This window comes from Callospermophilus lateralis, chromosome 3 (genome assembly GCF_048772815.1).
Source record: "Callospermophilus lateralis isolate mCalLat2 chromosome 3, mCalLat2.hap1, whole genome shotgun sequence".
Classification (NCBI taxonomy): domain Eukaryota; kingdom Metazoa; phylum Chordata; class Mammalia; order Rodentia; family Sciuridae; genus Callospermophilus; species Callospermophilus lateralis.
In genome coordinates, this window is record NC_135307.1 from 7,216,487 (window position 1) to 7,240,071 (window position 23,585).

Below are 23,585 nucleotides of genomic sequence, written 5' to 3' on the forward strand. Positions count from 1 at the left end.
CAAGTGTGTTCTCACTTGCTTCCAACACATCCCACAGGAGAGCATGTGATCTCTGTTCAACAGACAGGTAAACTGGGGCCCACTGGCCAAGGTCCTGGCTTCTGGGCTCGGTTGTTGCTCTTGCCTCTGAGGAGCAGAGTATTGTTGGTCTGGCCTGGATCCAAGAACCAGGTGACCCAGGCCCTGCGGCTCACCTGGAGCAGGTGTGGCAGGCCCCACCCTCTCACTCTAAGACTTGGCGTCCTTCCAAGGGGAAGTAGGGGCCACCTGCTCTGTGGAAGCCGAGGGCCTTGAGCTGGTGAATCCCCTGCAGGTGGGGGACTCGCTGCTATTCTGAGGACCCTGTAGAGCGAGGCTGGTGCCCGGAGGACCCTGGTGAGAGGCAGGCGGGTGGAGCCCATCCTGACTCCTGGGGTGCACAGGCTCAGGGCTCTGCAGTGCCTTCCAGGTCCTGGGCAGGGCAGGCCCTTCCCGAAGAGAGGTTGGTACATCCTTGTTCCCTGCCTGTCACAAAGACCCCCTCTTGCCTGGCTGTGGCTGGTGGACCCCCAGCCCCTTGGTTGCCCATAGAAGCACCCGTTTTCCCAACCACACTGCAGCACAGTCCGGCCCGGAGTGTCGCTGCTGACCCTGGCCCTTTTGGGTCAGAAGAAGGTGGGATGAGGCTGCCCCTGCCCTGTCCCACCCGCCGCCCTGTGGAGCAGCAAGCCCTGTCCCCACCTCCAAGTGGAAGGCTAGTGTGTGGCCCACCTGTCCCCTAGGCCCGGTCCTTCCAGCTTTCACATCTGAGCTCTGCCCTTGCAGGACGGGCGGGTCAAAGCTGGGAGGTGCCCTGGAGGCCTGTCCCTGGCCGGGCGGTGGGCAGCGAGGCTCTGGCAGGGCTGGCCAAGCCCACCCACTCCATCCCAGGATGGGCTGGGCTGCCATGGGTGCTCATCAGTTTCCTGCAGCTGCGGGAACAAGGTCCCATGATTGGGGCTTAAAACCCATCAGTGGCCATGCAGCAAGTCTCCCGGGTCCTTGCTGGGTGGGAACCGGTGTCAGCAGGGCTGCGTCCCTTTGGGAGGCTGGGGAATCCATTTCCTGTCTCCCAGCTTCTGGAGTCGCCCACGTTCCTCTGCACGCCCCTTCCTTCCTTGGTGTTTCAAAGCAGCTGTGGCAGGACCAGTCTGTCCTGTGTCGCAGCACGGACCTCCGCCCCTGCCTCCCTCCTGTACTCCTCCGGGCCCTCGTGACGGCCATGGCCCCCAGCCTGATCCAGGAGTCCCCATTTCAGGTTCCCTGATGAGAAGCCTGTGTGTCCACCCGCCCTTGCTGTGTCACCGAACGCAGTCACAGATGTCGGGCTTAGGATGTGGCATCTCTGGGGGTCTGTTATTCTCTCCCTCCCTGCTGAGGACAGAGGCTCTTGGCCTTGCCCTGCAGGCTTCCTCGGGGGCTTCTGGGGCAGCACAGAGCCGGGCAGCTCTCCCCACATCCCACACACGCAACAACTGCCAGGGTGACGCCAAGCAGGCAGGGCCAAGCGGGTACACAGTCACCCCTGGGAGTCCATGACCATGTCCCCAACACCTTCCTGTCCCAGAAACACGCTGTGTGAGCCTCTCAGGTGGCGTTCTGTCAGCTGCCCCGAGCTTTATCCCCATGTCCACCCTGTGAACTGGCAAGGCTCCGGGGACAGTGTTTTGGGATCCTCCCAGGGAGCTCAGACAAAGGTCATGTGCGGGAAGCTGAGACTTTTAATTTTTTTTTTTTTTAAGAGAGAGAGAGAGAGAGAGAGAGAGAGAGAGAGAGAGTTTTTTAATGTTTATTTTTTAGTTCTCAGAGGACACAGCATCTTTATTTTATTTTATGTGGTGCTGAGGATCGAGCCCAACGTCCTGCGCATGCCAGGTGAGCGGGTTACCGCTTGAGCCACATCCCTAACCCCAAGGAAACTGGGACTTTTAAAAAGTTATTGTTACCATGGTAAAATATATGACCCACACAAGGTGCCACTTCAACTGTTTTTAAGTGTGAGGCTTGGTGGCCTTAGTGACAACCACAGTGTTGTGCAGCCATCACTATTGTTTCTGAAACTTTGTTGTCACCCCAAACAGAAACCCAGCCTCAGCGGGCACCCCGGGTGACGTCTGCTGCACTGTCCCACCCTCGATGCGTCCCTTGGGTATTTCCTCCTAGTGACGTCAGACAACATTCTTCTGGTGTCTGGTCCCCGAGGTCCACCCGTGCTGGGGCCGGTGACTGCTATGATATTCCTTCACTTAAAAAAAAAAAAATGGCAAACGCCATTCTGTGTACAACCAACACATTTTCTGCACGGTCTTCCCCAGCTGGACACGCAGGTTCCTGTGAGCAGGCGATGGCACCTGGTTGGACCCTCATCTCCAGTTCCGGGCACATGCTTAAGGGGTGGGACCAGGTGGTCATGACCCGTCTGCCATCTCAGGGACCGGCCAGGCCCCTCTCCTCACCGTGCCCACCCGCAGGGCTGCCAGGGGCTGTGGCTCCTCGCGTGTTCACTTGCTTCCCTTCTTTGGCTCTAGCCACCCTTGCTGGCCGGAGATGGTCACTCACTGAGAAGCTGCACTTCCCGTGACTGCTGTACTCACAGGCCCCCTTCCTGTGGTCAGTTGTGTGTCTTCTTTGGAGAAGAAATGTCTGCTCCTATCCCTCATCCACCTTAGATGGGGTTGTTTGTTAGTTTTGTTGTCAAGTCGCAGTCCTGTCTTTTATGTTCTGAATTTCGAACCCTCAGGTGGAGCTGGGGTTCGCGCCTGGGCTAGCCTGTCCCTGAACCGGGAGGGGCGGGAACACACGCACCTCCCAGAAGGTTAAGGCCAGCAGCCTCTGGGCCCAGCAGCTCGGGCAGGGGTTCCCCGCCCGGGTCATCCCTGGCTGGGCCAACGTGACTGCGCTGTGACTCTCTGACTTGCTGGAGAGGCGTGAATGGCTTGCAACTGGAGTCAGAGCGCCCCGTGCATCTTCTTGGGGTCTGGAGGCCAGGGTCAGGCCCTCAGGTACAGGCAGAGTTCTGGCATCGTCCTGAGCCAGATCTCCTCACGTGTCACCGGGCCACATCCCTGTCTCTTAGGCTGAGGGAAGGAGGGCCCTGGCTATGGGGCCCTGAGGGGGTTCTGCTCTGCGTCACATCCTCCCAAAGGGGAGTGGCACTCTGGGATACAGAAGGAGCTGAGGCAGGAGCCTTCCTTGGCCTGGGGGGTTTCACTTCTGGGTCCCCAGCGCTGGGAGACCCTCTCCACAGGCCAGCGCTGAGGAGGGTGAGCCCAGGCTACTGGCTGCTCATTGGGTTGGGGGTCGATGTGGAAGACTCTGGGGACCCTGAAGACCGGTACTAACTGACCCAAGGCCCTCTGCATGACAGGACGGGCTCTATCTCTGAGGGCCTGTCTGCTCCTGCCCAGGGGACAGGGGACAGAGCAGGCCTGGATGCCTGTCCCCCTGAGTACGTGATGAACCTCAGCCCTGCACCCAGCTCCTGCAGTCTGCCTTGAACCTTGGCTCCTCCAGCTGAGTAGCCACAGAGGTCTCCAGAAGGCAGAGCTGTCCTGCCCCGGGGACCGGCACCCACCCTCCGGGTCCTGCAGGGCTGCTGCTCCTGGCCTGGGTGGCCTCCTCCCACTCACATTGTTTCTTTTCTGTAAAACAAAATACAGAAAAGTACAAAAGATCTCTAATAAGCACCTAAGGCCCCAAACACAGGCCTTCAACCCTTTATCATATTTCCTGCAGTTCTCGTTTGTTTTAAAATCTCGGGGCTGTTATCGGGTGGATCTGCCCGCCCAGGGAAGGGGCTAGCTGCTCCCGGCTCCAGAAATATTTGGAGTCAAATTGATAGAAAAATAGGTTTTAATCAAAGCCAGCTTTGAAGAAGATGGAAGAAACTTGATTGTTTCAAAAGCTCCGACTCTGAAACTCCTAAGGAAAGCAGGACTTTCAAAGCCTAGGAGGCAGCTGCAGGCCAGCGAGAGGAAGGCAGGAAGCGGACACGCGCAGATTTGGTGGCCGGCTAGGCCGTCTTCCCTCCCAGCTCGGCCCCTGTCAGGGTTTGGGGGCAGGGGTCACAGCGGAAGTCCCTCTTAATTCAGAGGGTGTCTAAATCCGGTCTGTTTCAAGGCCAAGCAGGAGTCCTGCAGTTCCCCTCCCGTGGCCACCCCCAGGGGCCTGATGAGTTTGGGGATGACCAGTCCATGTCATCGTCCTGCTGTGCTGTGTCTTGGCCCCGCAGCCACAGCACGGAGGTGCGTGTTTAGCAGGGGCTCTCGGGGCAGGTGGCTCCTGGCTCTGCCGTGGCTCTGATTTCTGGCATTTCTGGGATCCGTGGTGACCCCTGCCCTGTATTTAGGCTGGTGGCAAATTCCCCCACTCTGGGAAATCCCCCCAGACCCCCAGGGGAGGGGTGGCAGGTCCCCTGCTTCTGCGTCCCCTCAGGCTGAGTACTCCTGGGAGGGTGGCCCGTCCCTCCTAGGCATCCTTGAGGGCGTGGGCTGCTGGATGGGTGGAAGGAGAGAGGGAGGGGCATGGCCGGATGGAAGGTGCTGGAAGAGCACAGGGAGGGTGGAGCCGGCCTGAGCTGTCTCACCGAGCCACCTGCTCCCCCTGTCTCACTGCAGCCAAGTACCCGGCCATCAAGGACCTGATGCGGCCAGACCCACACATCAAGTGGACGGTGACAGGGCTGGTGCTGTCGCAGCTGCTGGCCTGCTGGCTGGTGCAGGGGCTGGCCTGGCGCTGGCTCTTCTTCTGGGCCTACGCCTTTGGCGGCTGTGTGAACCACTCCCTGACGCTGGCCATCCACGACATCTCCCACAACACCGCCTTCGGCACCGGCCGCCCTGCCCACAACCGCTGGTTCGCCATCTTCGCCAACCTGCCCGTGGGCGTGCCCTACGCGGCCTCCTTCAAGAAGTACCATGTGGACCACCACCGCTACCTGGGCGGCGATGGGCTGGACGTGGACATCCCCACGCGCCTGGAGGGCTGGCTCTTCTGCACGCCGGCCCGCAAGCTGCTGTGGCTGGTGCTGCAGCCCTTCTTCTACTCGCTGCGGCCGCTCTGTGTCAACCCCAAGGCCGTGACCCGCATGGAGGTGTTCAACACCCTGGTGCAGCTGCTGGTCGACGCCGCCATCTTTGCCCTTTGGGGCATCAAGCCTGTGGCCTACCTTCTGGCCAGCTCCCTGCTGGGCCTGGGCCTGCACCCCATCTCGGGCCACTTCGTGGCTGAGCACTACATGTTCCTCAAGGGCCACGAGACCTACTCCTACTACGGGCCCCTCAACTGGATCACCTTCAACGTGGGCTACCACATGGAGCACCACGACTTCCCCAGCATCCCGGGCTGCAACCTGCCCCTGGTACGTGCTGGGCCCAGGCGGGGCTGGGGGGCAAGGGCCAGACAGACATGTGAGGAGGGGGCCCCGAGAGGCCCTGGGCCAAACCCAGGTGCTTTATCCTTTCTATGCTGCTTAGGTGATGGTCACTCTCATTTGTGGTCTCCAGGGCAATGGAAAGGTCACAAGACACATGCAAGTGCCAGGCTGGAGAGCAAGGGGGCAAATCCAGGGAGGGTGGAGCCTCAGGAGTGTTACAGTTAGGGGTTTGGTTCAATGAGAGGAGGCTTGCACCCTATTGTGACATTCATGCGCTGTGTCTCTGGGCAAGTCACTCACCCTCTCTGTGCTTCATATTTCTCTTCTGCACAAGGCAGCTGTGTTAGCGATTCTCCACGGGAGGCTCTATGCTTCCTGTCTCCTGACTCCCTGTCCCTGCTCTTGTCTTGTCATGTCTTTGACAGGGGCCCTCCTGGCCCAGAGCTGGCCAGTCAGGACAGGGTGGGCCTTGTGCTTTGCAACCTAAGGGGTGTGGCTCGGCTGCAGGGAGGGGAAACCTTTGGTGGCCTCTCCCTGGAGCCCTGGGCCCAGCTGGAGAATTTCGAGTGAGAAAGGAGGAAGGGCAGAAGTGGGGGAGGAGCCCCCGTTGTTCCCCAGCTCAGCCGGCTCTGGCTGGTGCTTTGATAGCATCTGTCTGGTCAGAAAGAACTGAGGTGACCCAGTGCGGGCAGCAGGTGGGGCCTGAGCGTGAGGCGGTGTGTGTACCCGGGGCCTCTGTGCGTGAGAAGGCTCATGTGAGTGCAGCTGGGAGGCGGAGGCTGGGCTGTGCATGGACCCGGGCTCACTTACAACCTCCACAGCCCCTGAGCAGGTGCCCTTGTTCACTGTCCCCATTTTACAGAGGGGAAGGCACTGGCTCCCAGAGGGCAGTGCCTGCCTGGGCAGAGCCAGAATCGGGACCCAAGACTCACAGAGCAGCCATGGAGGGGTGCCTGCTGTGGGCCAGGCAGGGCTCCTGTGCCACGCGGGCTGAGCTTGGAGGCCAGCCGGACTCCAGCACCCTGGCAGACGCTGGTGTGTGTGTGCACATGTGTGCTCGCGTGGGTGGCCCGGGGCGGCCCCTGACCCCTGCCCTCTCCACAGGTGCGGAAGATTGCGCCCGAGTACTACGACCACCTGCCGCAGCACCACTCCTGGGTGAAGGTGCTCTGGGATTTTGTGTTCGAGGACTCCCTGGGGCCCTATGCCAGGGTGAAGCGGGTGTGCAAGCTGGCAGAGGACCGCCTATGAGCCCTGCCAGGGAGCCTGTGTCCTGACCCCGCCCACACTGCCCGGCTGGCTGCTGCTTCCCCCGTGCCCATGGGCAGTGCCCCAGACGGGTTTGACTGCATTGATTCTGGCTTCTGTCCCCAGAGCCCTGGGAGTTGCCATCAGCAGCCTTGCCTGTCAACAGTGGGCCCAGGCTGCGTCCTGGTCGGCACAGGGACTCTCAGTGGACCTTTTTGGGCTCAATGGGCAAGGGCTCAATGCCCTGGGCCCATGATCCTTACGGAGCTGACTTCTCTGGATTCTTGTGCCCTAAATTAAACCCAGTGCTTGTTTTCACAGTCTGTGCATTGTGCTTCCGAGGGGGTGGTCCTGGCCCTGGCCTGGCTCCCAGAAGACCCCAGACCCAGGCAGGCGGTGCCTGTGCCTCAGTGGCGCCCCCTCCTGGCCAGCTCCAACTTGCAACCCCTTCACTGAGGCTTAGGTTGGGTGGTGGCCTCAGGCAGTGTTCCTGATGGCCATGCCACTGTGGATAGTGACCTCCAGGTGCATGGACGGCAGAAGGCCCTGCACATGTTGAAATCACAGCAGCAGACTGGGGACCCGTGGCTCCTCCCAGCCTGGCTGAGCTCTCAGCCTGGCCCCCTGGACCTGTCCAACTTCTGCTCCATCTCAGGATGGAGCGCTGTGGAAGCTTCCCAAGCCCACAGAGGTTCAGGCCCATCAGCTGAGACAGCTCTGCAGAGCAGGCCCGGGCAGAAGGACAGATGGGTGGCTGGATAGACGCACACACATAGTGAACCACAGCCCGAGGGCAGCAAGCTGGGCACTGTCCTTGGTGTCTGTAAGAAGTGGGGACATGTACCTCTGTCCTTTCTGTGGAGCACCCAATGGCACAGCTGCGACTAGGGAGGTAGCCCTCTGGTCAGCTCCCTGGCCCTGGGCTGGGCTAGTGTGACATGGTGTCTACAGCAGGCAGGCAGCAGCGGGTGCTGGGTGAGGCCCTCCCTCCACAAAGAGACGGGTGTGGGCTCAGCCATGGAGCACCCCCTAAGCGCTGGGGTGAGGCTGTGGGGCCGGCTGAGCCAGGGACCACCCGACAGGCGGCAGGGCTGCTGTTGACCTGGGATGGAGGCGGAAGCAGGGCTTGCTGTAGTCCTTGCCCTCTGCCTGGGAGTGGCCTCATTGGTGCCTGGCACAGGTGTCCCCGAGTGGTCTGACTGCTGAGATACTGCGGGGACAAGGCCTGGGCCAAAGGCTCTTTCTGAGACAGGAGGACTTTGAGCCTGGGCAGGCAGCCCCTCCCTGTGCACACAAGCCTGCCCGAGGGCCAAGGGGACCCTGGGGGGAGTCCAGCCCCCACCCCACCCACAGCAGTCCTTTGACCTCTGCCCCCTCCACCAGCACATGTCCCCCAGGCAGTGCCTGGCCCGTCCTGAGCCTGGGGTGCCTCTGGAGATGGCCCTGAGTATGCAGTGTCAAGGGGGTGCAGGGAGAGGGTGGGAGCCCCCGCCTCCCAGAGCCGGGCTTCTTACTCCTGACTGGCAGAACAACCACGCGCCTGTCTTTTAGGGTTCGGGAATCCCCAGTGAGGTACAGTACCTCAAGGACCAGGCCTCTTGTCATCAGTCAGGCTGGGCCCCGAGAGTAGCTGGGCCTGAGTGGTATCTGGGGTGGGGCAGGGAGTCACATGGGGTGGCCTGAGGGACGGCGGCCAGGACATCAAGGCCTATCACAGCCTGGCCTCCTGGCCTCTTGGAGGGTGGTCCCCCAGGCCAAGGCTCAGACCCTGCCCTGGCTGCAATGGAGAGCTAGTGCTGGGGATGCACCCCAGGTGGCCTGTGGGTTGTCCCCACTGCCACCCCAGGCCAGGGTCCTCTGTGAGGTGCAGGGGAACCTGTGTGGCAGGTTGGGGTGGCTTTCTCTACCGCCGCCCTCAGCCCTGGCGCCCACTTCCCCACCTGAGCAGGTACATCCCCCGGACCCTGCGGGGCAGAGAGCGCACGTCCCTGTGGTGGTCCAGGCAGTGGCTGGGCTGAGGGCCTGTCTAGCTGGGGGCCTGGGGCGTGTGGCTCCTTTCAGGAGGACCAGAGGCCCCAGAACACCCGGGGGTGGTGCCCAAGACGTCCCGGCCCACCCCGTGGGTCCTGGGGATGTTCTGACTGAGCCTAGCTCCCACGGGAGGCCCGTCTTGCTGCTCTCACTGCTGCGCACCCTGGCCCTGGGCCCTTCCCTGAAAAGGGGCGTCCCCAACCAGGGCAACCTGGAGCCGGAGACAGTGAAAGCCAAAGCCCATGGTGTGGACAGTAAGTGGTTTATTACTGTGTGGACATAACACGCGGTGCGTGGACAGACAACACCGAGGTGCTGGGGCGGAGCTTGGCCGGGCGGCCGTGCTGTGCGGGATGCCGAGCCCAGCCGGCCCCTCGCTGCCAGCTCAGGAGCTCACAGCGTCACCTGGAGGAAACCTGGAAACCATCTAATGAAGCAGTTGATTTGGGGGTGTCCTCTATAAACCAAAGAAATGTACACTTAAATAAGCAAATATAAAATACAAAAAAAGAGAATAGACCTGGTATTCTGTGTCAGATAGAATCTAAAAAAATCCAGGAGTTGAACTTTGTTTCCTCGTTTTGAATTTGATCACAGGCTGAGACTTGGGTGGAGCGCATCCTGGCCCCACGCTCCTTGTGCGCTGGAGGCCGGGCGGGGGTTCCTTGCTGCCCTCCGGGTGGTGGTCACCTTACGTGGTGCTGATCCCACTCAGCTCCTGCCTGATGGCTGAGGGACAGGACAGAGAGGGAGGTTCAGGGGCAGCCGTGGGGAGCCTGCCACACCCCGTGGACCTGCCCGGGTTGCTGGAAGCCCCCATGGGTTGCCAGAGGCCACACAGGGCGCGGCCTACTGGCAGCTTTGGCACAGGTCTCTGGTCTCACAGGCCACTCCTGCCACAGTCCCTGCTGCCACCACCTGCTCTGGCACAGAAGTTGCTGGCTGGGGTCTGGAAGGGCCAGGCCTCTCTGATGCCTCAGCTCCAGAGTGGGGCAGGGCTCTCCGGGGCGGGGTGGGGGGACTGCCCTGTGTGCTGAGGTTCAGGAGTCTTCATAGGGTCTGGATGGGTGGCATCTGGGTCTGCTCAGAGGACCTGGGACCCTCCCTGACAAAGTGGGCGCCATGTGCTGGGCTCCCCAGTGGCAGCAGGAGACCTTGCTGACTGCCGGGTCCTGACCCTGTGCACGCCCCCTCCAGCTGCCCCCAGCTTGTCTTTCCTGCGCCCCCACAAGCCCTCCCCACATCCTCCAGGGCCTCTGGAGTCGTCCGTGTCAACTTGGCCTCTCCCCAGACAGACCTCCTGGGCCCAGGAGCCAACAACCAGGACCAGGCAGCGGGAGGGGCCTGGGTCTGCGGCCCCCCACGGGCCCTCTGCCCTCTGGAGTCTGCCATCAGCCTTTGCCACTTTTGAGTTCACAGGACTCTCTCCTCCAGGTCACTGCTGATGCCCTGGGGCCCACAGCCAGCCACCCAGCCTGAGACTTCACCTTCCTGGAGCGGACAGCGGTGGGGGTGGCGCAGGCTGCACTTTGCCGCTCTGTCCTGGGCCAGCCAGCCCTGCCCAAGCTTCCCCTTTCCTCTGGCTGCAGATCTGAAACAGCTCCTCAAAGGCCCGGGCGGATGTCATGGGACCCGCCCTGCTCTGGGGCTAGAGGCTGCTGGGGCCAGGCAGGCTATGGTGGAGCTCAGCTCCTGGCTCCCAGCTCCCCCTCCCAGGAAGGCAGCAGCCCTCACAACTCCAAAACCAGTGACTGGAGGTGGCAGATCAGAGAGCAATGTCAATGACAGATAATGAAATAAAGAACGAGAAGTCTGGAATATCCGCTGGGCTTCCCCCACGGACCAGGGCCCACCTTCCAGCAGCCCGGGGAGGTGGTGGCCCTCAGCAGGGGCACACCACCAGGGAGGTGGGGTTCTTAGGCAAACCACTCAATTCTCCTGAGCCTGGGGGGACAAAGGGTCCTGGCCCCACTTCCGCTGGCAGGAGCACTGCTTCCCCTGCTCCTTGCACAACCCTGCCCCTTCTCAGGGCACTCCACCATGGGGCCCCAGTGACAGTGCTGCCCGCGCAGCCCACTCACCGTCGATGATCTCCTCCTTCACCTTGTGGAGCTCTCGGACCACCTCCTCCAGGATCTCCTGTGGGCAGAGCCTCCAGGTGAAGGGCTGGGGGTCTCGCCCTCACCCTGCCCCTGGCAGCCCTTGGTGCGTCCCCAGCTGGGGAAGGACAGTATGGGGTGTGGGGGCAGATGCTCCACCACTCTTCAGGTGCACACTGGTGAAACCCAGGACTGCCCCACAGGAGAGGTCCCCTGAGACAGGCTGGGGGGACCAGAAGGTGGAGGATCACTGGTGACAGCAGGGGCTGGGAACAAACTAGGAACATGGGCACCCCCTTTCCTCCTTTGTGGCCCCCTTGGGCATGCTGATGGCTGCTGCAGCCCTGAGGAAAGGAGACACTCACCTGCTTCATCCGGTCCAGATCTAAGGCATCCAGGGCCACGTCGTTAGCGCTCCCAGCAGGCTTCACCCTGGGAGAGGAACGGCAGGTGCAGACCAGTGGGCGGCAGAGCCCGCAGGCGCCCCGCACTGGGGAAGTCTGGGGTGCCAGAGGTCCCCCGCAAGGGCCAGGCTACTCCCTTGGTAGTCCTGGTGCTTTTCACCCATGTCACTATTAGGCTGCTCAAAAAAGTCAGTAATGCCCAGTGTCCACCGCCAAGGGGGCCTGTGGGCGCCTGTGGGCGCCATGACCACACCCCTCCTCCAAGAAGGTCTGATGGAAGTTGTGGAAGAAGCACCAATGTCCTGTGGAAGAAGCACCAATGTCCTGCTCCTCAGCGTGGGGACCGTGTTCCTGGCTAAGCCGAGGCTTGGGGAAACCCAGCAGTGTGGCATTGAGTTCAACGTGAAGTCCCAGGTAGCCATGCCCTGGGGACACGGCCTCCCACACACACCAGCACCTGGTGCTGGTAACTGGTGCTGCCTCTCTCCTTCAAGAGAGTTTGTGGACGTGGCGTTGCTGCTTTGGCTTCCATGGTCTGTACTTATTTGAAAAGGTTTGGACTAAGGGTGACTGATCTGAATTTGAATGCCTCTCCCCGGGCATCCCCCGATCTCCTTATATAGCACCGATCTAACGACAGGGTCTTTTGGAAAGGGATCTTGGTGCCATAGGGCAGATATGTGGTCTGGACCATTTCCCTCCCCCTGTGAACAGAATGGCGGTTGGAGCCTGTTCCAAGGAAATGAATGTGGCCCGAGTCAGGTAGAGGCTCGTGGGCATGACAGCTGACATGCGCACATTCTTTAAGCAGAGCCAGCTCGGCTGCTGAGGGTCAGCCTTAGACTTGAATAAGCTCCTGAACCCAGGACCTTGTGCTCTGCAGGGAAGGAGAATGAGGGAGGAGAGGGAGGTGCCCTGTGCCCTCCTCAATGGACTTAGGCCCAGTGTGGTCCCAGCAGGCAAGTGCACCTGGCCAGAGGCCCCTGGCACGTCAGCCCCTTTCTGTGGGTTGCAGGTCCCACTGCAGCAGGAGGTGCTGGGACCTGGGACAGCTGCTTCATCTCTCCAGGCCTCAGCTCTCCCACCTCAGCCTGACAGCCCCTCCAGGAGAAGCAAGTGTACCCGCAGCAAGCCCGTGTCTGAGGGAAGGGTGAGCCTGCCCTTTTTGGAGCCATCTATGAAAATCGAGGACAGGTTTGTCTCCAAGCTGGAAAGAGACCCCACTCCACGTTCCTGTCCAGTGAGGGACAACTGCCTGCAGAACATGGCTGCCGACCCAAGTCCACCAGAGGCAAGGCCAGCTGTGCTGGGGGGCTGCAGGCTCCAGCCTCCCCTGCTCTGGTCACCTTCCTCGCAGCCAGAGTGACCTCCCAGGCACTAGTTCTAGCCAGCCTCTCAGCTGCCTTCCTCCAGCCCTCCCGTCCCCCTCTGCTCTCCAGCCACGCGGTCCTGTGTTAGGGTCTTTGAACTTGCGGGGGCGGTTGCAGCTGTCCCCACGATGTCTTATCCAGAGGCCTGCCCAGCCCGCTCCTGACAGCCTGTCCCTGGCCATGACACAGCCTGTGCCTCGGAGGACCCACGGCTGTCCTGGGCAGAGGCTGTTCCCGGCACACAGCCTGGCTGGCTGCGAGTCCCCTCTCTGTCCCTCTGCTTTGCTGATGGCCAGGACTGCCGGGCTAGGCCGGGGCTCTGCTCCTTACCTTGCTCATTCTGCAAGACCGATCTCCACTGCTACCTGCCCTGTGACAGGAGGCTCTTCCTTCAGTGAGCAGTGGACAGTGGAGATGTTTCTTGGGGCGGGCTCTAGAGGCCTTCAAATGCAGGCACACTGGGGCTGTCTGTCTCTGACTTTTGGGGCAAGCTCAGTTCCCAAGGTTCTGTCCTGCAGTCATACTGGGTTGGGTTTGGCAAGTGTAGTTAGCAGCGAGAGGCTGGCTCTGTGTGCTGCAGGCAGGGAAGGGGTGCCACACTGGAGGGGCGGGTGTGGGGCGGTCCTGGACTATTGAGCCTAGGGGCCCAGCTTCAGCAGGCGAGCTGCTCTGTCTGGCTCTGTCCACATGGCTGCCTCCCCTTCATTCCTAGCTCACTTCCTGCCTCTTGGCAGCCTCTCTCCTCCTGGCCTGGCCTCTCCTTAGGCAGGAGAGGAAGGGGCTGGCCTATGTGACCCTGAAGTCCCTTCAGCTCCACCTTTTCCCAGGTCTGAGGGGACACACCACCCTTCCCAGAGCAAGCTGTTAAGTGCCACCACGCGAGACAGGGCTGGGGGTGTTAGTTGTGGAAAAGGGGACAGAGGAAGCCCCAGAGCCTGAGACACAGGAGGGTAGTTCGGTACCTAGAGTGAGGCTGTGACTGAAGGGGGCTCTTGGCTTCAGGGCTCTTAGCCACAGACGGGGTTCTACGGCAATGGAATGAGACAGACACGTGAATCGGCGCCAGCACCCGCCTCTGCCCACCGGGTCGCGGCTCAGGCCTTCCCAGGGCAGCTCACCTGGACAGTAATGAAGACACAGGCTTCTCCACTGAGTTGCTCCGCTCCCAGGGCTTCCGGCCAGCCTCTGTCAATGCATTTCATAGATGAAGAGCCACACATCTGAGTGGACCTGGGCTACCCCGACCCTACACACTCTAGCAGGACTCCCTGCAGGAAGGGTGCAGAGCCCTTGGCAGGAAGATCTGCTTCAAGTGGCACTGTACCTGGTGCCCAGGTCACCCCCTGTCACTCCGTCTCCCCCGCTTCAGGACTCGGGCTCCTGTTCTTTGATGTGTGACCTGGTTTCACCTCCGCTCACCATGGCCCCATCTCTTATGGAGCAGGTCCTGTAGGTAGGGAGCTAGGGACTCCCAGACAGGGTGAGCAAGCAGGACTGCCCCACTGGCCGTGGGATGGCTGGGTGCTTGGAATCCCATTCACTCCTGCTGCAGCCTTCCCCTGCGTCCCACCCAGCGCTCTCCTGCCTGGTTGGAGGCTGGTTTGTCTTTTAAGTAAGAACTATAAGCTGAGTGTCCCTGATCCAAATGATCAGGACCAGAAGGGCTTCAGATTCTGGAATATTTGCATACTTTATCAGAAAATTTTGGATTTCAGAGCACTTGAATTTTGGATTCGGGATACTCAACCTGGACGAGTTTATAATTCATTGTACTAAAGACATGTGTTGGCCTAGAGGGAATTCAGTGGCTTTAGAGGATGCGCAGGGCCAGAAGGCAAAATCCCAGGGATAGTGAGGAGGCTGCTCTGCTTGAGCTGAGACCTGCAGACCAACCTTGGGTGTTGGCCAGGACTCCTCAAAGCCACCTCTCAGGCTTGCAGGCACAAGAGCTGGGACCATAAGGGTTATGGCCTTAAGCAAAACACATAGCCATAAGCGGCCTCAACTCCTAGCTGGGGAAACCACTTAACCGCTCAATAGCTTGTGTACCAACCGAGACTCTGTGGCTCTTGGTGAGTCAACACCATAGGGAGAGCCAGAGGGAGGACTGGCGATCCCACCATAGCCAGCTACCTGTGCTAAGGTGTGGGGGGCACCACAACCCTGTGAGACACACCAAGAGCCGGCAAGAGCAGCATCGGCCTGGGCTGGGGCAGCCTGACCCGCATGCTGGCGTGGAGCAGGTGCACAGCAAGGTCTGCCGAATGTCTGAGCAGCCGCCCCTGCATCTTCTTCCCACTGCTGACCCATCCGGCTGTCCTAATTACGTCCCCTCTGCCACAGCTGCCTGGAGGAAGCTGACAGGGTGGGGGCTGCACTTCTGGGGGAGTGAGATGGCTGGGCGGTGTCTGCAGATCGAGTTGGCATTACCAGGAGACCCAGACTCTAATGTTTAAACTTCCTCCGGGACTGGCTGTGTGGCTCAGTGGTGCAGCGTGTGTCTAGCACGGGGGCCCTGGTAGCATCCCCAGCACCACAAAAACAAAACCCAAAACTATAATGACAAAAAAAATTACTCATACGAGTGCTGGCCCCAGAGTGTGCCCCAAGCTCCAGGCGCTGTCTCCATCCTGGGGTGGGTGCTGCTGGCAAGTGCCTTCCCCCAAGTGGGACGCAGGGTCCTCTCAGGGGCCTGCTCGAGTGCCCCTTGTGCTTCTGCTCAGCCCCCCGGGGAAATGTGGGAGCTCAGGAGCTGGCTTCCACAGGCCTGGGCTCTGCTCCCGAGAGTCCCTCCCTCCTGCTCTAAGACTGGGGGCTCCTAGGTCAGGTGGAACCCTCTTACCTGAGGAGTTAGGGGGCTGGCTGGCGGCTCGGGTCCCTGGGGAGGGGGAGGTGCTGGGATCTTCCTAAAACGGGAGAGAAAGTTGCTTCAGTCAGTCTCCTCAGAGAGGCCGCCTGGGCTAGGGCAAGACGCCTTTGTCCAGGGTCACTGATAGAACCTGTTTCCAAATGTCTTGGTGAACGCGTAACCGTTGTATGATCAGCAAAAGAAGACACGACACTGAAGAAGGAGCCCAGATCCCAGCAGGGCACGTGGCAGCTGGGAAAGAAGAGCTGCAGAGGTCAGGCTCTGCAGAGAGAGAGCCCGGAGCTTCCTTCTGGTCCCCAAACCCTGCCCAGCCTGACCTCAGGGGTCTTACATTCTCCTCGCCAGTGCCCTGAGGAGGGGCTCACAGGCTTCTGCCCATCACCCACTTCCCCCTCCTGAGGAACCTGTGGCCAGCAGAACCAGCTCAGGGTCCCAGCCCTTCCTTGTAGGCCAGGCCCCTCCTCTGTTGAGCTCATCACCCTCCTAACTACGTCCTCTCTGCCAGTGAAGGAGCTGGCAGGGCTGGGGCTGCATTTCTGGAGGAGTGAGATGGTTTGGGGGTCTCTGTAACGCCAGTCAAGTTGGCACTACATGGCCCCTGAGTGGACGAGGTGTCCTACCGAGGGCCACGCGGGTGCACTGGCTGCGAGGGTGACACAGACCTGCCACAGCCGCGCTCCTGACTGTGGACCACCCCAGGAGCACCTGTTTCCCTTTCACTGAGACGCACAATGTGCAAGAATCTGCACTGAGCTTTCTGCCCTCCCCGAGCAGCCTGCAGGTACATCCCCATTGCTGCCGGGCTGAGCTGAACTGAGGTCTGACCTGGTTCTGCAGGAGGCTTGCTGGGTCAGGCCCGGCCTGGTGCCTGCCTGGTGTCCATGTGGCCTCTGCCAGCCCTCCCCAGCCCTACACATGCCATCTGTAGCCCCAGGCTTCATTCCCTGTGTTCCTTGCAGATGCACTGTATTCTAGCCCCACCTGGCTGACTCCAGCTCATCCCCCAACAACACCGCACAAACCCGGCTTCTAATGGGGCCTCTGGGCCACCTCTGGGCTCCTCTGGTGCTTATCTCTGCCCCTCCCAGGAGGCTGCAAGTGAGTTCTACAGGAGCAGAGTGTCTTTGGGTCCCTCCCTTGCAACACAGAGCTCACGGCAGGTCTACCAAGTGGGCAAGTGTGTGTCGGCCACGTCTGTGCCAGGAATCTGCAGAGATGCTCAACAGATGTGAGCGATTTGGCAGTAATGAAGCTAACATGACGGGGGCACGTGTTTTGGAAAGATTTTTCACTATCAAGAAAATGACATTTATTAAGTAAACATGACTTCTGATTTTATTAAACCACACACATGCAGTTGCTATGCAGGACGTTGACCAGGGATGTCTGCCACCCTAGACTGCACTAGTGTCCTCCTGACCCAGAGCCCATGTCTGCATCTGTCACTGCCCTTGTCACGCTCGGTCTGCACTCTGCTTCTCCTTATCTGGTCTATGTGAGGCTGGGGAGGGGACTCTGGGCCTCCCACAGGCCCCTCCCAGTCCAGGACTCTGGGTGCAAAGCCAAGTACCCCACCCCCGTCCAAACAGGGACCCGTGAGGGGCCAGGCCTGTGTTCACACACCACTTGTCCCCACACCAGGAACAGGCTGGCATCTGCAGGAACCCCCCAAATACCTGTGGGGTGAGCAAATGAATTCTGGGAGTCTCTGGTCCTGAGGAAGAGAACTAGCACCAGAGCTGAGTGGGGCTGGGCTGGGCTCAGGGTCGAGCGCTCACCTAGCACGAGCGAGGCACTGGGTTCAACCCCAGGACCACATAAGAATAAATAAAATAAAGTTATATATCAAAAAAAGAGCTGAGTAATGGATTATGTCAATCAACACATGTGTCTGGAACCCAGGGCCCAAAGAAGCCAACAAGAATAAATGTAACATGGGTACAATAAGAGTCATTAAGAAATCAGAATGTTTTTCCTTCAATGTCTTTATATTATAATTTAAAAAGTCTTCCCTGCATAAAAGGGACCTGGTGCCTCGATTGGGCTGGGTAAGAGGCTGCCCACACCCTCCTGTCAGCGATGCAGCCAAGAGCAAGCCAAGGGGCAGCTTTGCTCACGGTGGAACTGGTGTACAGAGCAGTAACATAATCACAAGGATGGTAAGTGGCAGAGTGCCAGCCTGTGTCACTTGACTCTGATTTGGGAGCTATTTTCTTCTTTTAAATAATAATCATTTGTTCTCTATTAACTATAAAACTAGTACGTGTTCACTGAAGAGAATTTGGAAAATATTAAAAGGCACGAAAAAGAACATACCAGCTGCTGTGAGAGTCAGCGTGCGCGTGCCTGTGTGCGGGACTTTTGCAACCCTGCACCCTGGAGGCTAGTTCTGGTGTGAGAAGGGCCCAGGGGAGCAAGAAATAGCAGTGGCCAGGCCTATTATAAAAGAGGAGGAAACCTGTGAAGTGGCATTCGCCTGTCACACCAGGGACTCAGGAGCCTGAGGCAGGAGGATCTCGAATCTTAGGCCACCTGGGCAACTCAGTGAGACTCTGTCTCAAAATGACAATAAAAGGGCCGGGGGATGGAGTGACCCAGTGGTAGGGCAACCCTAGCCCAATCCCCAGTAAGGGTGGGGTGGGGGAAGATGGGGCTGAAGATTTCAAGACTGGGGTTCTCTTCTGGACCCAGGGTGTGAGAGCCACTCCTCTTTTTGTGAAGCGCCCGCGGTAAGAAGAGCCTGTGCAGACCTAAGGCCCTCTGCTGGGGCCGGAATGAGACACTTGGTAGTGACCCTGAACCCACCTGTGGCTCCTGGCCATGTAGGCCTCTGCACTTGTAGAAACTTGTGGCGGGGATGTTGGCTGACCCCACCGTGTGTGCAGCAGGGGACAGTGGGCGAGCGAGGAGCCAGCCTGGTCCCCGGCCTGTGACCTGGCTGGAGCAAGTGCGTTAGCATAGCCATCGGAACCGCACAGGGCTGGGGAGAAGTAGGGGCAGGGGGACCAGACGGAGCCTCCCAGCCTGGGGTCCAGGAGGTCACATTCTAGGGAGGAAGGATTATGTAGACAAGGGCAGGCGAGAGGGGCAGGCTGGTGGGCAGAGGGAAGTGCATGTGCCCAGGCCCGAGCAAGGCACCCTCTGCAGCTCAAGGAGCAGGTGGCAGGAGGCTGGAGCCCACCATACACAAGCTGCTTGTTTGGTGACTGGGAGGGGAAGGCGAGGGACATGTGCCCTATTCCCACTGTGGCACCTCTAGTCCCTCTTCATCCTGCCCCTTGTACTTCACCCCTAAGCTTCGGGGTATCAGCAGGAGTCTGTCTTAACCTAGAGAGGGAACTGGCTGTACAAGGGCAAGAGGGGGCTCCGGGCTCTGGGGGGCCAGACCATGCCCAGGATGTGGCCAAGAACGGGTGCCCGGGCTTCTAGGTCCCTCTGCCATGGCTCCCGGCCACTCCTGTTGGACTTGGTGGGCTGAGGTGTAGTCTTTGGGATCAGAAATAATTTGAAAATAGAAACCACCCTGGGCTTCACCAGGCCCTCCCCATATAGGCGCAGTCTGGTCCCACCCCCAGAGGGCTACTGTGCCTGAGCTCTCTGGGCCAGGGAAGGGCGAGGGGCCGCGGGGCCCTCCAGGGCTCTGGGATCCTTGCAGTGCCCTCCCAGGCAGCTTGGCTTTTCTGCCAGCCTCTGTCCCCTGCTGGGTGGCAGCTCCAGGGAGTGTTGCCTGGCTGGGAGTGCCTGGGGTGCAGACCTGCCTGGACGTGCACCAGGGAGGCCCTCCTGCCACTCCCGCGAGTCACCCAGTGAGGCATCCATCATGTGGATGTCCCAGCCGGGACACCCCCGAGCCCAAGGCCTGCCGGGTAGTTCCCTTGCGCGGAGCAGGCCAAGTGAGCGGGCGGGCCTACCGTCTGGCTTTCGTCTTCCTTTCTGTCTGTGGGCTTGTCTGTCTGGGAGGCTGCTTTTCTCCTAGACACAGGGGAGGAAAAGATGCCTGAGGTTTTCACATTGATCCAGAACCTAGGAGCTGCCTCCCTGCTGGACCCGCCCGGCTCCCAGGCAGACTGTGTGGGGATCAGGGTGTGCAGGAGGCGACTTGTCCAGGCACCCGACTGGTCAGGAGTCACGCCGGGGTGTGTTTGGGCCTTGAGTCCCAGAGGAAGGGGCACTTCCCCCCCGACAGCCACCAGAGCACTCGTAGCCTGGGACTGCATCTTTCCCCATTGACATCCCAAGTGCAGGGACTGTCCTCTTTTCCCTCTGGGACATCTCTGAAATTCCCCCAAAGGCCCTCCTGCTCAGGACATGGCTGGACGCAGCAGATGCTTCAACACTTTGTCGCACTGATGAGAGGGAGTTAGACTTCAGAGGACTCCTGGCTCACACCTCGGATGGGCGGAAATGTGAGCCATAGTTGCGTCTGCTTGGCCAGCCCTGGGTGACAAAGGACGTGGGGCCCAGCCAGGACAGCAGCTTCCCGCAGCCCTGGGTTGGGAGGCAGAAGACCCACCTCTTGGCCAGCAGTTTGTTCATCTCCTCCATGAGGCCTCCTCCACCACCCCCGCTGCTCGCCCGGTTGGCATCGGACTTTGCCGTCCCGCTGGGACTGGAGCCTCCAGACGCATCTTCTGGCTGAGGGCAAGGAGGGCACTGTTTCAGACTCCATAGGGGAGGCGACAGTGGGCGGGAGATGTGCCACCCCGACCTGCTCCCCAGGCCAGATCTTACCCGCTGCACTCTTCTCAGCTTGGCCCCAGCCAGGGCGGCGGCCAGTCCTGACACGGAGCTGTCGTCATGGCTGGCCCCCTGGGCGCCTCCAGCCGGCAGGGGGGGTGGCGGTGGGGGGGCGGCCCCCGTGGGTGGGGGTGGGACGGGGGGTGGGGGCGGGGGCGGAGGCCCACTACATGAGAGGGGGGCGCTGGCTGCAGATGAGGGATGTCCCGGTGGGAGGACCGGCCCTGGAATGGAACAGGGGCTCAGTTGGTCCCTGGGCCCCAGCTGGGGCTGGGCCTGGATCTCACCTCAGGTCCCTGGAAGGGAGGACAGAGGGCAGCCTGCTCCTGAGAGGCACAGGAACAGATCAAGGTTTGCCCCTTTCGGGAGGCCTGTTACGATGACGCCCTGTCCGGTCTCCTTGGATGGGGAGCCTGGTGGGACCCACAGGGTCCCACGTGTGCGGAGCGCTCCTGGGCCTCCTCGTGTCTGCTTTGCCCGCGGGAGAGGAGGCTCTGGCAGCGCGAGCTGGGGCTTTGCCTCTGTCCCTTCTCCTCACTTAGCACCTTCCCAGGTGCTTCCCAGGTGCTGTTGGTCTCCCAGATGTAACTGGGACCAACCCTTGGCCTTGGGGACTGTGGCAGGGAGCGGGGTTCCATGGCTGACTGGGATATGGTGAGGGAGCAGTGCTGAGTACCCAGGCTCCACTGGGCATCCAGCCAGCCCCCCGCCCCGAGGCTGCCTGAGCCGCACCGTGCACCAGGCACTGTGATGGGTGCTGCTGAAGAGCCACAGGCTCCTCGCCCAGTGACCAGGCCTTGTGGGAAGCAGTCTTGAAGCAGACAGACCTCCCCAGCTCAGAGCAGGCACCCGGGGCCCAGGAGCCCGTGCAGCGGGAGTTCTTGGAGAACTGTGGGATGGAGCCAGATGGGGCAGGAGAGCAGAGTTGGGTGAGGGGGCGTGAGGGAGAGGAGGGAAGAGGCTGCGGGGAGGAGCAGAAAGAGCAGCCAGGTGCTGGAGGGGCAAGCGCTGGGCTGGCAAGGCCGGAGCCATGGGAGGCCCTCGATGATGGGCCCGGCCCACACCAGGAACACAGCAGGGCAGTGGGGGAGGCACAGCCGGCCTCCAAGAACAGGGTGCCCAGGGGCTTGGCTTCCTTCCCAGAAAACCAGGACAGTGTTCACCTGCTCACTTCAGCGGACACTCGAGCAAATGAAACAAGGCAAAGGACACACGTCCTGTGCCCGTAGCTAACAGGACAGCCTCCTCTTTGGATGAGCCAAGCTGCAGTCAGGGCTGAGGACAGCCTGGTGGCTTCTCCTCAGGATAGTTCCCTTGGATCTAGCCGCCTCTGGGCCTCCTCCTCCAGCCCTGACTTCCCTGAGTGTTTGCTGGATAGGGGCTCTCTGCCCTGTCACTGGTGTCCCCAGCCCTGGCCCAGCACCTGACACACATCAGGGTCTTCCTGAATGTCCACTGAGGAACGAGTGTCAGGAGGGCCAGAAAGCCAGTGGACAGGCTGGACCAAGCTCAGTGGCCCCTAATCCTGCTCTGGTCTCTTGTTCCCCACCCATCTGAAACGACTGCTGTGCTCTAAGGTTGTGTTATCAGCAGCTCCTTGGAGGCCTGCTGTGCCGGGCCCTGTCTGGGCAGAGGGGCTACCACCAGCTCTATGTGGGCGCTAGAGGGTGGCTCTCACCTGTGGATGAGGCTCTTCTCTCCAGAGACTCCTGACGGTGCTGTTGCGGCTCCATCACTTGTCTGCAAGGCAACCAGGCAGGTGCTGAGCCAGATGCCACAATGGGCTCCGGCTCCGAGAGCCTTGAGCTGGCCCCCAGCACTCGAGAACCACTGCACCAGCTGCCTCCACTGAACAGGGGCACGGTCAGGTTTGGGTTCTCAGATGGGGAGGGTGGTGGCCTCCTAAGCCCAGGTGAACCTCCGGCTGGTGTGGGTTTACCCACTGGCCTGATCAAGCTTTCCCCCTGGGGCTGACAGGCGCCCATGGCTTTGGGGGTTCGTGGCCTTGATTGGTCTGCCGCAGGAACACCTGTTCCTAGCGCACTTGGCTGGGCTCCCTGAGGCAATTCCCAGGCACCATTGGTTGTTGGAGAAACAGACACAAAGGCTGCAGGCCCCGTCCTACCCAGGGCCAGCTGCAGACCACGCTACATGGACCTCCGTGGGAACTGATATCTTGTGGCAGAGTGGCCTCAGGGTACTCTCAAAGGCTGGCTGAGTGAGGACAGTGACCCACAAATACATGCACAGAATCCAGGGAATGAGATGGTGGCACAAGAAGAGCCTTCTGGAATCATTTAGGGACAGCAGCAATGCTGCACCTGCGTAGAGAGAACTCCAAACGCAGGCACAAGTCGGGTGCTCTGGGGCCAGCTCCAGACTGGTCTCTGTCACATGAGGAAGGACCAGGGCAGCGTGGGTCCGGGGACCATGGCTAGCATTCTCGGTGTGTGGCAAGCTCGTGGGGCTCTGGCTGTGGAGGTGAGGGAGCGCTGTGTGGAAGATGAAGACAGGCACCTCCTCCGGGCAGGGAGCTTTCTGGCTCCGTCCGGGACTCATACGACTTTGTGATCACGGGCAAGTTGTTTCCCTTTCCTGGACCCCAAGTGCTTGTCTGTTAAGCAAGTATGCGGCCACCTGCCCTGGGCCCTCGTAAGGGGCATGCCTGATGCCAACAAAAGGAAGCAAAAGGCCCCTGGGCTTCGAAGGTGTGTGAGGAGCCGGAGTGGCACCCCCCCCACTGCCGCCTCTCCATCCACTGCCAGAGCATCACCCAAACCCCCGCCACCTCCGCAGACCCACAAGCTCAGACACCAGAGCAAAATAAAGATATCCTAAAAATATTTAAAAATTGGGTCTGAAGTTATGATAGTATTTGCATGAAAATGAGTTTCCTGTGCTTGGAGTCACTGCCTCACTGTGTGGGCCCCAGGAAGTCATCTCTCCCTGGGCCACCGAGGTCTGGAATGAGCCCCCAGTGGGCGGAAGGTCTCTGCCTCTGCTGTTTGGCTTCTGCAGTTCAGACTCAGGCTGGCCCTGGTCTGGGGACGGCCCCCTGCAGCCCACGGCCAAGCCTGCCTTTGGCTTGGGCCTTGGGTCAGAGGGGGCAGTGTTGCTGGTGTTTGAACAGTGCTGGGGATCAGCTGGGGGATCTGGGCAGCAGCCACCTGCCCCTGTGCACTCTCCCTCCCGCCTGTCCTGCTGGGGCACCCTGCCGGCCCTCCTCTGGGGGCTGTGCTGCAGTCAGACCTGCCTGCCTGCTCTGTTCTCTAGAGCCTCTGCTGACCTGAGCCATCCCCTCCGGGATTCACTGCCTATCTGGGAAAGAGCAAGGCAGAAACAAACCCCCTGGGAGGTGTGAGGACTGAGACCTTCCTGGACCACCAAGAGCTGGACTCCTGAGGCTCTGGACTCCTGAGGCTCTGGAAGGCAGGC

At 60.5% G+C, this 23,585-nt stretch overlaps 2 protein-coding genes across 6 annotated transcripts in view; one reads left to right on the plus strand and one right to left on the minus strand.

Moving 5' to 3' along the window:
• Positions 1-23,585, plus strand: part of Degs2 (delta 4-desaturase, sphingolipid 2) — a 32,261-nt gene that overhangs the window by 7,736 nt on the left and 940 nt on the right. For 2 of the 3 annotated variants that reach the window (XM_076847965.2, XM_076847967.2), the window contains exons 2-3: positions 4,635-5,377; positions 6,497-6,954. In XM_076847965.2, the coding sequence (XP_076704080.1) occupies positions 4,635-5,377; positions 6,497-6,643 (890 nt within the window). In that variant the 3' untranslated portion in view covers positions 6,644-6,954. Of the gene's footprint in view, positions 1-4,634; positions 5,378-6,496; positions 6,955-23,585 lie in introns of those variants that run through there. The other variant, XM_076847966.2, reaches the window with a different exon arrangement.
• Evl (Enah/Vasp-like) overlaps positions 8,994-23,585 on the minus strand; it is a 101,555-nt gene continuing 86,963 nt past the window's right edge. For 2 of the 3 annotated variants that reach the window (XM_076847961.2, XM_076847962.2), the window contains exons 5-14: positions 21,829-21,890; positions 20,145-20,374; positions 19,927-20,048; positions 19,325-19,385; positions 15,387-15,450; positions 13,663-13,729; positions 13,507-13,569; positions 11,136-11,202; positions 10,753-10,810; positions 8,994-9,400 (exon numbers count right to left, since the gene is read on the minus strand). In XM_076847961.2, the coding sequence (XP_076704076.1) occupies positions 9,363-9,400; positions 10,753-10,810; positions 11,136-11,202; positions 13,507-13,569; positions 13,663-13,729; positions 15,387-15,450; positions 19,325-19,385; positions 19,927-20,048; positions 20,145-20,374; positions 21,829-21,890 (832 nt within the window). In that variant the 3' untranslated portion in view covers positions 8,994-9,362. The remainder of the gene's footprint in view (positions 9,401-10,752; positions 10,811-11,135; positions 11,203-13,506; positions 13,570-13,662; positions 13,730-15,386; positions 15,451-19,324; positions 19,386-19,926; positions 20,049-20,144; positions 20,375-21,828; positions 21,891-23,585) is intronic. The other variant, XM_076847963.2, reaches the window with a different exon arrangement.